At 46.4% G+C, this 14,298-nt stretch overlaps 1 protein-coding gene across 1 annotated transcript in view; it reads right to left on the bottom strand.

Moving 5' to 3' along the window:
- Positions 1–14,081, bottom strand: part of Plekhm1 (pleckstrin homology and RUN domain containing M1) — a 49,322-nt gene extending 35,241 nt beyond the window's left edge. Inside the window, exons 1-2 of the mRNA XM_021176304.3 lie at positions 13,995–14,081; positions 5,413–5,498 (exon numbers count right to left, since the gene is read on the bottom strand). Of these exons, the coding sequence (XP_021031963.1) occupies positions 5,413–5,457 (45 nt within the window). The 5' untranslated portion in view covers positions 5,458–5,498; positions 13,995–14,081. The remainder of the gene's footprint in view (positions 1–5,412; positions 5,499–13,994) is intronic.
- Between the last annotated feature and the right edge of the window lie 217 nt (positions 14,082–14,298).

The raw sequence follows: 14,298 nt of genomic DNA, 5'->3' as shown, positions 1-14,298 counted from the left end.
GGTTTAAATTCTGGTTTGTTTGTTTTGCCTTTTTTTTTTTTCCCCTTGGTTTTTTGAGACAGGATTTCTCTGTATAGCCCTGGCTGTCCTGGAACTCACTCTGTAGACCAGGCTGGCCTCGAACTCAGAAATCCACCTGCCTCTGTCTCCCGAGTGCTGGGATTAAAGGCGTGTGCCACCACGCCCGGCTTGCTTTGCTATTTTTGATCCTCCCAAGAAGTAACCGCATTCTTGAATTTTGGTTAAATTTTACTTTCACAAATTATTACTACTACTGCTACTATTTTAGTTTATTGACACTGAGGATGGTGGCACATTCCTTTAATCTCAGCACTCAGGAGGCAGAAGCAGGCAGATCTCTGTAAGCCTGAGGCTAACCTCGTCTACATAAGGAGTTCCAGATCAGCCAGGGCTAAACAGTAAGGCCCTGTCTCAAATGAAACAACCAACCAAGCAGATTCATTTATAATGGCTGTTGAGAGGAGAATCCGTCTTCTATAGGATGCGCACGAGTAGGCTGTCAGTCCCCCATTTGCAGAAGAGCATTACTAAGGAGCTTAGCAGATTATATCCATAAGTACGTGTTTGTGTACGTGTGAGGGTAGCAACAAGAAGCGCAGAAGAAGAGATCATGAACTTGGAAGTGAGTGGGGGAGTCATAGGAGGAGCTGGAGGTAGGAGGGCTAGAAACGACACAGTGCTCACATATGAAATCCTAAAAAAAAAAAAGAAAAGAAAAAAAAAGAAAAAGGTTTGCTTGGCGGGAGCTGGACAGATGGCTCAGCTTAGGAGCACTGGCTGCTCTTGTAGAGGACCAGGTGTGCTGCCTAGTATGCACATGGAACTCACATCTGTAACTACAGTACAGAACTCTGACGCCCTCTTCTGGCCTCCACAGGCACTGTGTGTGCATGTGATACATTTACAGTTTTGGGCAAAATGTTCATATAAAAATAAAACCTCTAGGCCGGGCAGTGGTGGCACACACCTTTAATCCCAGCACTCGGGAGGCAGAGGAAGGTGGATTCCTGAGTTCAAGGCCAGCCTGGTCTACAAAGTGAGTTCCAAGACAGCCAGGGCTACACAAGAGAAACCCTGTCTCGAAAAAACAAAAGAAACAAAACAAAAAACCGAAAAAATAAAACCTCTAAAAAAAAACCTTACTTTTAGTTTATGTGTATATTTTGCGTTCATGTAAGTGCACTGTGTGTGTGTTTGTGTGTGTGTGTTTGTGTTTTCGCGGTACTCATAGGGACTAGAAGAGGATGGTGCATCCCCCTGGAACTGGAATAATAGGCAGTTGTGAACTAACACACTGGGTACTAGAAACTGAATCAGGGTCCTCTCAGCAAGTAAGGCCAGGAGTGGTGGCACACGCCTTTAATCCCAGTGCCTGATCTTTGAGGCCAGACTGTTGCACTAGTGAGTTCAAGGACAGCCAGGGCTACAAGAGAAAATTTCAAACAAAATAAAAACTAACCAAACAAAACCCAGTAGCAAGTGCGCTTAACTCTCAGGCACCTCTCCAGTATTATTTTATGTTTTTATTATTACTTTTAATCATAGATGTATTCCTAAACAAATAACACCAAAAGCCCAAGGGTTTTATTGCATTTACTCTGTCTACAATTAATTAAACTTCTTGATCTGAAGATTTACAGTCAATAAAACACAGAAAGTTTTGGAAAGGGAAGTTCAGGGTTTTGTAGCATACTCAGAGATTGTGCAACCTGTGCCATTAACTAATTTTAGAGCATTTCAACACCACTGAAACAAACAGTGTGTATTCATGGCAGGGGGTGGGGGTGGCTGCAGGGTAATCTGACTCAACAGATTTATCTATTCTGGACATTTCAAAGAAATGGAAACATACAGCATGTGACTTGGAGTTTGGTTTCTATGACTCGGCATGTGTTCACGGGTTATCCGTATTACAGCACATTATTAGAACGTAGTTCCTTCTTACTGTCAGGTAAGACCACTTACATCTACTGCATGGATATACCAAGCTTTATTTATTTCGCCATTCATGAGAAAGCGAATACCTGGCTGGATGGTACTTCTTGACTACAGTGCTGCTCTGAGCGTTTTTTATCTACATCTTTATGAAGATGTACTTCCAGGTCTAGAACCAATGAGCCATTGACATGTGAGCTCCCACAGTGACAGTCTTGCAACCCTGACTGCTAAAAGCTGAGGACTTACACGTGACTTGGAGGCTGTCTTGATAGTTAAGTTTAAGGCCAGCCTAGACTACATAGTAAAACCTGCCTTCAAATCCAAAGAATCGTTAAATCATATAAAATCTGTGCTCTCCATGCAAGCCTGGGGATGTGGCTCAGGGGTAGAGCACTGCCTATTATCTGTGGGATCTTGTATTTCATCCTCAACACCAGAAGGAAAAGGAATTGAAAACAACCTTGCCGGGCAGTGCGTGGTGGCGCACACCTTTAATCCCAACACTTGGGAGGCAGAGGCAGGTGAATTTCTGAGTTCAAGGCCAGCCTGGTCTACAGAGTAAGTTCCAGGACAGCCAGGGTGACACAGAGAAACCCCATCTTGAAACAACAACAACAACAAACAACCCCCCAAAATCCCAAAACCAATCTCAAGGAGCTGGAGAGATGGCTTAGTGGTTAAGAGCACTAACTGCTCTTCCAGAGGCCCTGAGTTCAAATCCCAGCAACAACATGGTGGCACAACCATCTGTTATGAAATCTGATGTGTCTGAAGACAGCTACAGTGTACTTATATATAATAAATAAATAAATCAAAAGAAGTAAAAAAAAAAAAAAAACCCCAAAACCTCAAAAGGCCTATTTCTGTTTTCTAGGAAACAGAACTGTTTGCCAAAGTAGCCATGATCTTTACATTCTCAGAGATTAGAGAAGAGGTCTAGCTTTTTCATTTTTTTGTCAACACTTGCTGTTGTCTTTCTTATTACAGTCACCTTAATAGAGTGAAGCAACACCTTACCATGGCTTTCTCTTACATTTCCCTGGGTTTAATAGCAATTAATTTAAAAGTAATCAATAGTAATAGAAAAAGCATTGTTTTGTGTACTTACTGGTTTATTTGTACATCTTCCTTGGAGAAATCCTTTGTCCACTGTATAACTTGTTTTTATGTGTGCTGTGTGGGCTTGTGTGTGTCAGTGCATGTGCAGATCAACATATACATGTGGGCTGAGTGTCTAAGTCACACTACACATTAATCTATTTTGTTATTATTGTGGTTTTTCCATACAGGGTTTTTCTCTGTAGCTCTGGCAGTCCTAGCACTCTGTAGACCAGGCTAGCCTGGAACTCAGAGATGCACCAGCCTCTGCCTCCCAAGTGCTGGGATTAAAGCATGAGCCCCTAGGCCCAGCACACATACACTATTCTTATAGGTTATGTCTCTTACTGAACTTGTGCTCAGCGATTCATGGCCTACCTGGCCAGTGAACCCTGGGGATTTCTCAGAAATGTGCCCTCCCTCTCCCTAACTGGGGTTATAGATAAAGACTGCCACAAGGGTTCTGGAGATTCAAACACAGGGCTTCACACCAGCACACACCATGGATAGCCATTTCCCAGCCCTCAGACTCTCTCTGAAAGGCTGAAATAGTTCTCACTCTATTTTGTGTACCAGACCTTTTTCAGAGATAATATCTTCTCTTTTTCTATGGACACTATCTTTTCATCCCCCCTCCAACACTTTATGAAGTGTCCTTTGAAGCAAAGATTTCAATCTCCGGGTTGAATTTTAAATGTTACTTAAAATATATTATACATTATATAAAAGGCTCAAACTATTTTCAACTGAGTGCCTACCAAGTGCTGTGTCGGGGAATGCGGGGATAACTAGGCTTAAGCCTCAAGGGGCGGGTCTGTGCACCTCTTGCTAGGAGTAGGTGAGGGCTCTGCTCCAGAGGGCCCAGCGTGAAACAGGAATGACATCACAGGCCTAGCTGGAAGCCAGCACGGGAACAGGTAGAGCTGGCCCTCTAGTGGCCAGGAAAGGGAAGGCAGCTCTCTGAGGGCAGCAGCTCCTTGTGGCAGAAGATTCTGGTAACTAGAGAGCAGTACTGGGAGGAAAGGATTTTCCAAAGAAGTCACCATAGGATTCCATTGAATCAAAAAGCTATATGACCTCCTGCCTTTCCAAGGACACAGCAGCCAGTCCAGAGCACCTAGGCAAGTCCAGGGCCAAGCACAGGGAAAAACAAAACAAAACAAAGAAACAAAGAAACAAAACAAAACAAAACAAAAAACATGACTACGAGAGGTTGTTGAAGAGGTTCTGGTAAACTGGCCACAAATATGTTTGCTTAAAGTTTCCCTGGAAAGCAGTATATGACAAAGATATGTATGTATATATGCAGCCAACTTAACCCCACTATTGAAACTAATGAAATCAGCTTCGTCAGACAAAACTGAGGGCTTGAGCACACTGTAAAGTGCACACAAGCATGAAGACCTGAGTGGAATCCTCAGCACCCACATAAAAAACTGCGCACAGTGACATCTGCTGTCTCAGCACTGGGGAGAGGGAGAGAGGAGAATTCCAGGACTTGCTGCCCAACTAGTCCAACCAAATCAGCAAGCTCCAAAGTCAGTGAGAGACCCGGTCTCAAAAAGCAAGTGTGGGTGATTGGCAGGATGGCTCAGTCTGCAGAACCCACATGATGGAAAGAGAAAACAGACTCCTATAGGTTTTCCATGACATGCACAGACAGACAGACAGACAGACATGCTAAAGGGCATATATACAGACAGACACACACACACACACACACGAGACAGAGAGAGAGGAGAGAGAGAGAGAGAGAGAGAGAGAGAGAGAGAGAGAGAGAGGGAGGGAGGGAGGGAGGGAGGGGGAGGGAGAAGGAGGGAGAATGAATGAATGGTCAGGATCTCCTGCAAGCCTGGCTTTGTTGTAAATGTCTCTCCACCTGAAGCCTCTCTCTGTATAGTGTTCATTTATTTCAAGGAGAGTAGATGAAAGCTGGCTACAGTGATTTGCACCAGCAACCCTAGAACCCTGAAGGTCAAAGCAGGAAAACCAGGAGTTTATCCTTTGCTATGGAGTGAGTTTGAGGCCCATCTAGACTACCCCAGGAGGCCCTATCTAAAACGAGAAAAACAATTTTTTAAGAGAAAAGCTGATGAGGAAGCTGTTAAGATAGCTCAGCAGTTAAGAGTAGTCACTGACTGCTCTTCCAGAGATCCTGAGTTCAAACCCCAGCAACCACACGGTGGCTTACAACCATCTATAATGGGATCTGATGCCCTCTTTTGGTGTCTAAAGACAGCTACAGTGTACTCACATACATACATACACACACACACACACAAATAAAATAAATCTCTGATGAAACCGTGGCCATGTGCAGCCGTTCCCTCCCTTGATCCTATACTGCCCACCTACCTGGATGGCAGCACGAGGGTCCAGGCCATTCTCCACTGAGAGCATTTCCGTTCGGGCAGCAGCTCTCAGGGAGACTCACATGACACCTGAAGAAACAGAAGGAGGAGGCTAGATGAGCATGCTCTGAACTTAGCCCCAAAACCGCAGGCCCCTCCCAGCAGGCAGCAGGAGGTCAGGCCCTGCCACTCAAATTGCAAATGAAGTGCCTCTGAGCAAAGCTCAGGAAAAACTGACACTGGATTTTAAGGAAGGAAACAGAAGTTCAGTCTTTGGGAGGGGCAAAACCCTGTGCACCAAGGAGAAGGGAGAGCTCTTCATACCAAAATCTGTGCAGAAAGCCAGGGCCTATGGGATAGGGATTTGTAAAACTTTCTCAATAGTGGTGTGATAGTTTGTATATTCTTGGACCAGGGAGTGGCACCATCTGGAGGTGTGGCCTTGTTGGAATTGGTGTGACCTGGTTGGAATAGGTGTGTCACAGTGACTTGCCTTGGTCATGGTGTCTGTCCACGGCAGTAAAACCCTACCTAAGACAAGTGGGTTGAAGCCCCTATCAGGTGCCACAACCTAATGTGGTGATTGCAAAAAATTTATCAACAGAAAAAGGTTTCTGAATGCACAACAACTAAAAATTAATTCAAAATCAGTTCTAATGGATTGGAGGTCTTTCTGGCAGAGCTCACCTGTGTGGCCTCACATGACTTACATGGCTACACTGGTTCTGAACATGCAGCACGTGTATTTATATTACACAGGAAGTCACAATGCATCTCCATACATCATCAATGAGCACTGTCTGATCAACCTCAGCTTGGATTTGAGCCATTTGTTCCCCTTTAGACGGGGCCTCTCCATGTAGCTCTGGCTGTCCTGGAATTCTATGTAGACCAGGTCGGCCTTCAAACTTACCAAGATATGCTTCTCTCTGCCTCCTGGGCCCTGAGATTAAAGGTGTGGACCACCACACCCAGCTCCCAGTTCAGATTTGAGAAAACTTGCAGTCTTGCTATGTTTACTATACAAATTTTTCTGCTTTTATAGAAACACAATGGTTTAAGTATAAAAGCAAAGGCTCTTAGTATTTCCTCAGCACGTTAGTATAACTTGAATTGGATAGACAAGCACAGCTTTCTTATCAGCATGCAAATTTGTTTTGTCTTCAATAAAGAGTAAAACTGTTTATATACCAAAGAATCTGTTTAAATTCGATTTACTTATGGTTTATTATTATTAAATGTTTGACTTGTCTACCTTATACCTACCTATTGGGTCATAAAACTTCTCAGACAGAAGGGTTGAGTGTGGAAACTTCAGAAGGTCTGTGGCTAGGCCGTGAAGGAGGGGCTTTCACTGAAGATGCTAAGAACTAGTGGAGACCAGGTGCTGGGCCTCACAACTCACACTCAAGGCCGGGGTCTTGTACAGGACCCAACTGCTGCCCAGGCCAGGGTTTCAGCACACCTGCAGCAGCTTCAGGAGATAGCTTTCTCTCCACCCTTCTGCTTCTGCCCTGGGCTCAAAGCTTAGGTCAGGTGTCAACGATATATGTCTTAATGCCCAACATGGGTTCCAACATCACAATTTACTACTAGCAGGACCATGGGGGTAGAAAATTTTCTTTTTCAAGTATGAGGTCTGAACATGATGGGGTAGGAAAGCTATCTGTAGTTCTGATGGATGTAGCCACAAATCTATAAATGAAGAATGCCAATGCCCACAATGTATGTATGTATCCACAGTTCAAGATTCCAAAGGCCAGGTACCTTCTTGCCCTGTCCCAGGCCTGCACATTTATATCCAAACAAATCTAGAGAAAAAGGCTCAGGCCATCCCACTCAATTACTGAACAAAGAAGCTCACACAAGCAAGGGATGTTACCCAAACTGCCCTGTTTACACTTCCCCTGTGATCACCCTACGAACCAATACTATTTCATTATTTCTACCTGATAGAGGAAGAAGGAAGAGGAAGCTGAGGCAGGTCTAGGAACAAATTTACACGATAGTGGTGGCTTGGCTCTACCACTTGGAACAAGGCTAGAATTTGAGGGGGGCTGGGAAGAGTGCACACACTTCAGCTGCAGGCCCAAGGAACAGTAACGCCAATCTGGCAGACAAGGTTTACAGGACAGAAGTGGAGTGTGAGACCTGGGGGAGGAAAGAAAACAGGGTGGTCCTCAATGATGGGATCAAGCCGGTCTTTGGCTTCTTAGATGGTGGTAATAAAAAGGGCAGAGTGGACATATTATGACCGGCTCTGTACAGGGAGGCAAGTATGTGGAGAAGCATGGTCCTTATAGAGACAGGCTGCCTGCCAGGAAGAACCCTTAGCTCTGACTACAAAACTCTGGCTTCACCCTTCCAAATTCTGCTTCATCTCCCCAGGGATTTTCAAGGCTTCAGGAGGCCAGCCCATATTCTGATTTCCAAGATGGTAGAAAAGGAGGTATATGCTATAGTCAGACAGTCACTCCTCACAACATGCCTGTCCTGGACATTGAACTCCTCTCATGACCCTTGTGCAGCCCAGCAAGCAAGATCCAGCTGCTCAGGCTCTAAGCCCTTGGCTTCCTGCCCCCATACTACTTCTAGGGCACAAGCCTCTCTCAGCCTCAGGCTGCTGCTCTGCCATGCCCTCCGGTCAAGTCTGCTTAACCGGCTGAAAAAGTCTGTAAGCACTCAACGAGGAAAAGAGTTTCAAGGAAACTCACCTCCTAGAGCTTTGGCGTTCTCATTTACCCATATACTCATTCTCTATTCCCGCATTAGTCTGGTGTATGGATCTACAAGGTCTCTTTTAATATTTTATTATAAATGCCTTTTAAGATTAAATTCTGTTATAGTTAAGTCTCCCCATTGTTCCAAGGTCCCAGAAGCCTGCGAGCTTGAAATCTGGCAGGACTGCAGAAAGGAAGCTACCTATTCAGTTACTAATTAAGAATTACAAACGACAGAGCCAGTAGCTCAGAGCTGGTCTGCAAAATATTTACCAAGGACAGTAGCAAATCTCACCCAAACAAGGGAATAATAGAGCTAGGGAATCCCACTGAGACAGAGATCTTCTCTACAGCTAGGTATAGCAAGCTTCACATTAGAAGCAAGTTGGTAAATTCCTCTGTAGACCCAGGAAATAGGGTGTTGGGGTATGGCAGTATTCATGATAAAGTCTGCAAGTGAAGAACCCCTGGAGGTGGGTTTAACAATAGACTAGTTTACACCTGGCTCCTTTCTTTTGCAGCAGCAGCCTGGTCCCCACCTTCTTTTGATGTATACATCCCTTTTGTATTGTCACTGTAACTTGGTGGATTGTATTTTGCCTGGTTTCTTGTCATTTCTTCTTCGGTATAAAAAAAGTTTGATGCTCGACCTGACACAATACATTCAGATTCTACACAATCTCGAGTGTTGATCTGTCTGTCACCCGCCAACTCCTTGTCCACCTGCCCCAGAGACCCATTCCACGCAGACAAAGGGACCCAGAGGGTCTGTGGCACTGCTCTGGTCAGAATTCTTCACACCCCAGTTGCTCTTCTCTCAGCCAGTGAACGGGACCCTAGGGCTTAGACCTCAACATACAAATAACAGCCTGTCAATTAAAGCTCCGGGGACTAATTAGCTGAAAGTAATAGAGTACTCAAGTGGGGCACTGTTAATATAGACAGTTAATAAAAAACAAACAAGCAAACGCCACCCCAGGCCATGTAATCTCAGCATTTGGAAGTAGAGGCAAAAGCATCAGTTTAGTATCTCCTCAACTACATGACAACCTGCCTCAAAAACCAAAACCATGCTAAAACAAAACCCAAATCCCAATATAGTGGGCTCATTCTTGTAATCTCAGCACTCAGGAGAGGAGGCTGAGGCAGGAGGACTGTTAAGTTCAGGGCCACTCTCAGTCATATAAGGAGTTCTGGGCCAGCTTGGTTACAGATACTGCCATCTCAAAAAACCTAACCAGGGCTCAGCAACTAAGGGCTGTACTCTTGTAGAGGTCCTGGATTTGGTTTCCAGATAGCTCACAACACCCTTTAACTTCAGGGTTTTTTTTTTTTTTGGGGGGGGGGGGGTCTGATGCCCTCTTCTGTTACTACATGTGGTACGAACATGCACGCACATGTAATTAATTAATTAATTGAAAAAAAATCTAAACTAAACTAAAGTGAATCTAAGAAAGTCAGTGCTACAGGTAGACAGGATGTACTTGCTCATGGAAGCTGTCTTGACTGCTGGGTCAGTGACCACTGTCTACCTGGAGTGGACATCAGATCTCCTAACATGTGAGACTGCTGTCAATTCCTACCCTCAGCTATCCTTCACTGACCCCAAGAAGGAGAATGAAGAGAGGTGTGGCTCTCAGGACACTTCTGCAGAAGGAGGAAGGAGAAGGCTTGGGCAACAATATTGAAGGTCGTCAACATTCCTGGGGAGTTTAGCAGGGGAGGCAGTCCTTAGAAAGCCCAAAACGGTACTAAGTCTGCCTCTACTCCAGGCACTGATTCACCCTCATGTGCCTTTCGGGATGAACAAAGCTTTTCTGATCTGTTTAATTTTTAGAACAGTCCTGTGCGACATGGTCATCTCTACTCTAAAGGAGCACACAGGCTCAGTAGAAGCATGTAAGAAACAGAAATCTCAGATCTCCTCAGTCCTGTCTTTGCAGCTCAAACTGTCTCAGGTCAAAAGCTCTGCTTTATCAAATAAGAACTAAAGCAAGACACCATCTTACCAGACAGATTTATGGTCTTCTCCACTGCACCTAAGTTCTAGAACTGTCTTTTCTTAAGTGTTCAACTCAGAAGGATTTGTCCCAGTTCTAGCTAGTATGGTCATCTTACTTCATCTACACGCTGAGGAAGGAAGGAGGAACGTGGCTTATATGAGACTTGAAAGAAGGGACAAGGAGCTTTACTGCTCTCAAAGTCCTCTGTCCATCAGTAGTGAATGGCCAGGGCTTCTCTACCCTGGCCATTCCAGCTGCCCTCCTTGCGGAGCCTGAATCCTATCCCTGTGGGTTGTGAACAGCCCTGTGCTGGGGCCGTCCAGCTGCCAGACCGAGGCATGGGGCATATTATTTCAGTTGGAAAAGAATGACAGAGCTGCGGTCTGATTCAGAAAGGCAGCTGACCTCGCAGACACGAGAATCCTGAGTGAGGAACCAGCATGTCCCAAAGAGAGCTGGACTTCTAAACCAGTGTCCTGGTGGGGCAGGGATAGGGATGAGTAATACTAGGGGTGGGTGTAGGCAGGGCTAAGAAGCAGGTTAGGGTTAGGGGTGTGGGGCAGGATTTGGGGACAGGGGTAGGGATGGGGTAAAGAGAAGACGCTTCTGAAGCAGGAGCTTCAAGTTAAACACTGCTGCAGGATGAGAGAGCAGACCAAACTCTCATGTGGGTGAGGGCATCTGCCCCTGCCGGACACATTTCCCCTCCGACTTCCCTTTCACCCAATACCACCATATCTCCCACAATCCTGTTCCACACAGTATAGGATTCTTCTCTCTACCTTCTTTTGGTTTTGTTTTGTTCTGTTGGCTGGGTAGCTCAGGCTGGCCTCAACTTCTAGCAATCTTCCTAGTTTCTCATCCCTCAGTGAAGAGATTACAAAGCCTGGCCAACTCTGCCTGGCTTTTAGATTTTTCCTTCAGCAGGACCCAGTAGTGCGCTACCACTGAGGTATATATCTCCAGCCCTTAATATTTTATTTCTGGGCTGGAGAGATGGCTCAGTGGTTAAGAGCACTGACTCCTCTTCTGGAGGTCCTGAGTTCAAATCCCAGCAACCACATGGTGGCTCACAACCCGTAATGAGATCAGATGCCCTCCTCTGGTGTGTCTGGAGACAGCTACGGTGTACTTACATATAATAAATAAATCTTTTAAAAAATATTTTATTTCTGAGCAAGATCTTACTATGTCTCATAGACTGACCTTGAACTTACTATGTAGCCCAGGAAGGTCTTAAGCTCCTTGGGAAAGCTTTGAACTCTCATCTCAGCCTCCTGGGCACCTGTGGTTACAGGTGGGTAGCACTGTACCTGGCTTTGCGATAGGATTCTAAGGACGTGGGTGCTCTGAGTGAATGAAAACAACAACTTTGAAGAATCCATTCATTGCTGTACTTCTAGGACCTAGGACTAGTACTCAAAAAATCAAAAATAAATAAATAGCTGGGCAGTAGTGTCGCACGGCTTTAATCCCAATACCTGTGAGGCAGAGGCAGGGGGATTTCTAAATTCAAGGCCAGCCTGGTCTACAGAGTGAGTTCCATGCCAGCCAGGGCTACACAGAGAAACCCTGTCTCAAAAAAACCCAATAAGTAAATAGCTCAACTCTTGAATGACTTAATAGATACAGGCGAGGCATACAGACCAGGTTCATCTATTCAGCAGACTGGGAAGCTGAGGCACAACACTTCATGCTGTGGGGCTGCTGGGAAGTTTCTGCCAGTACACACAGCTGCCAATCAGCGAAAAGCAACTCTGAGGTTTGCATCACCATGAGAGACTATTCAAGGCAGAGCTGCACTCAGCCTTCACAGAAGGAGACGGCTGTGGTAGGCATGGTCTCGCAAGACCCTTTACAATTGCTGACAGGGCCTGAAGTGCAGCTCGGTGGTAGAATATTTGCCTCACATATACAAGGCCCTGGACTAAAACTCCAGCACTGGGCTTGCGTACGGGGGCGGGGGAGCGAGCCAGGGGGCTGCCAAAGAGGACGGTTGACCCTCCCAAAGCAAGCCCATTAGAACTTGGTTGGAAATGTCCTTGGACTATAAATGCTGAGCCTAGGACCTTAAAGACACTCATCTGTCTCAACTACTGGGTTCACCTTTACATGTTCCTATAAACCCCAGTGGCTAAGACCTACAAAAAGAGAAGCGTTTTTACAGCCCCTGTACTGTCCTTCAGCCTCCCCAGGACTCCTCCTGGCTTACAACATGCTTCTGATGGCCATTATGTCTCTGGGTTCAATAGTGGGGAGGCTCTGCATTCAGCTATGCAGAAAGGAACACTGGGCAGATTCTTCCTCACAGGTGCTAGGACATACGGGCAGGACTCCGTGATCACAACCAACTCCACACTGCTTCCCTGAGGCTCTCTACTGAGAGAACCGCCAGCCAAAAGGAAGGGCTGGTTTCCATTACCTCAGGATGAATGAAATGGATGAGTAGCCACCTCTCACCTCCCAGGTATTTGAATGACACCTACCATTACAACAGCAGGCACAAATGACTTAATAGGAATGCCAGAAAAGCCATCTGTGGAAACACATTTAGGAGATCAGACACTACAATGAACATCTCCCCCAAGAAGCTCTATACACAGTTACCATCCGAGTCCCTACACACACCAATTTAGCTGTTTAGTCTGCTGGGCTCTGAACAAGGAGCAGACATGGCTGTTGAGGAATACAGCAAGTATGACCACTAGGGAGCTATGCCCTAAGTTCTCAAAGTGAAAGAGAGCTGGATCAAGGAAGGAAATGACAGAAGTTGAGTAGATCTAGTTAATAGCAATTCTGGGAAGCCAGGCATGGTGACTCATGCCTACAATTCCAGCACTTGGGAGGTGGAGGATCAGGAGTCCATGGCTATTTAGATTGGCTGTCTTAAAACAATAACAAAAACAAAAAACAAAACCACCCTCCATCCTACAAAAATAAAAAAACAGATTAAAACCAGGAGTGGTGACCCACACTGTGAGTTTGAGGCCAGCCTGATCTACATAGTGAGTGATCTGAGAGAGAGATCTAAGGCTAAATAGAGACATGCTGTCTCAAACACAACAACAACAACCCAAAACCCCAAACTAACAGTGATGTAAGGGGGCAGGGATATTATGCACATGCATAAAATTATCAAAGAATTAATAAAATGTATATTAAATTTAAAATAACGAAAGGACTGGGGGAAGTGGTAGAAACCGAGACAGTCCTCTACAGCAGAGTCGGGGACAGTTTAATATAAAGTCTTAGGCAGGATAGTGTTCGAGAGACCTTACCTCTGTGATCAGCTAGGAAATTAGGTAAAAGTCGGTAAAGAAAAGATACACACAAGCCTTGAGATAAAGCTGTGACGTCAGTAACCAAGAAGAAACCGGCAAGTTCAACAGGAGAAAACTTTAGTAGTGGGTCAATGGGAGGGAGGGAGGGAGATGTTTGGGATGAGTGAGCCGGACACGACAGGCTGGGATAAGAAATTGAGCCAGAATGGAGGGTCGAGGGAAGGTTCAGAAGAGATGAGGGATAAACGCGATGTTGAGATAAGAGGCGGCGAAGGGATGTGGCTCGCTCGGATCGGATTGCAACTGGGCTAAAGAGGGGTCACGAGTGAGGCTCCACTTTTGCAAGACCGGTGGTTAGGGGACCCGGCTCCGGGCTGAGGTTGGCTGCGGTGGAGACCTAGGGGAGAGAGCCGGTGGCTACTGGCTGAGGTGGGAGCAGGCCCGGGCTGCGAAGGGCCGAGGTTCCCACCCCAAGTCTCCAGGCGCACAGGGGTCGCGAGTGGCTGCGAGGTTGCGGGCCCACCGCCGGGTCGCATCACCGCCCCGCGCTTCCCTCCACGTCCAGACCCCAGACTCACTCACCGAAGGGAGCAGGAGCAGGTGGCGGCGCTCCGGGCGAAGCGAGACCCCCCTCGGCTCCGAGGAGAAGCTGCGGCTCCAGAGACACTGACAACAGGAAGCGGCGCGCGGCGTCTGACGCCATCACGTCGGCTCCTCGCTACGGCCCCGCCCCCAGCCCGCCAAAACCAATCACTGGTCCTAGAGGAGCCGAGGGGCGGGGCCGGCAGCTCTTCCCTTGCCCGGGGTTGCAGGGCTTCTTGGCTCAGGTGAGCGATCCTGAGGCTCTCTTTACTCTGACTCTGGTTAGCGCAGAGAGGCTGGACCC

Source organism: Mus caroli, unplaced genomic scaffold, assembly GCF_978045245.1.
Source record: "Mus caroli unplaced genomic scaffold, Mus_caroli_1 scaffold_13, whole genome shotgun sequence".
In the NCBI taxonomy this organism is placed as follows: domain Eukaryota; kingdom Metazoa; phylum Chordata; class Mammalia; order Rodentia; family Muridae; genus Mus; species Mus caroli.
Note: the sequence above shows the minus strand (reverse complement) of the source record. Positions and strands in the feature narration are given on the sequence as shown.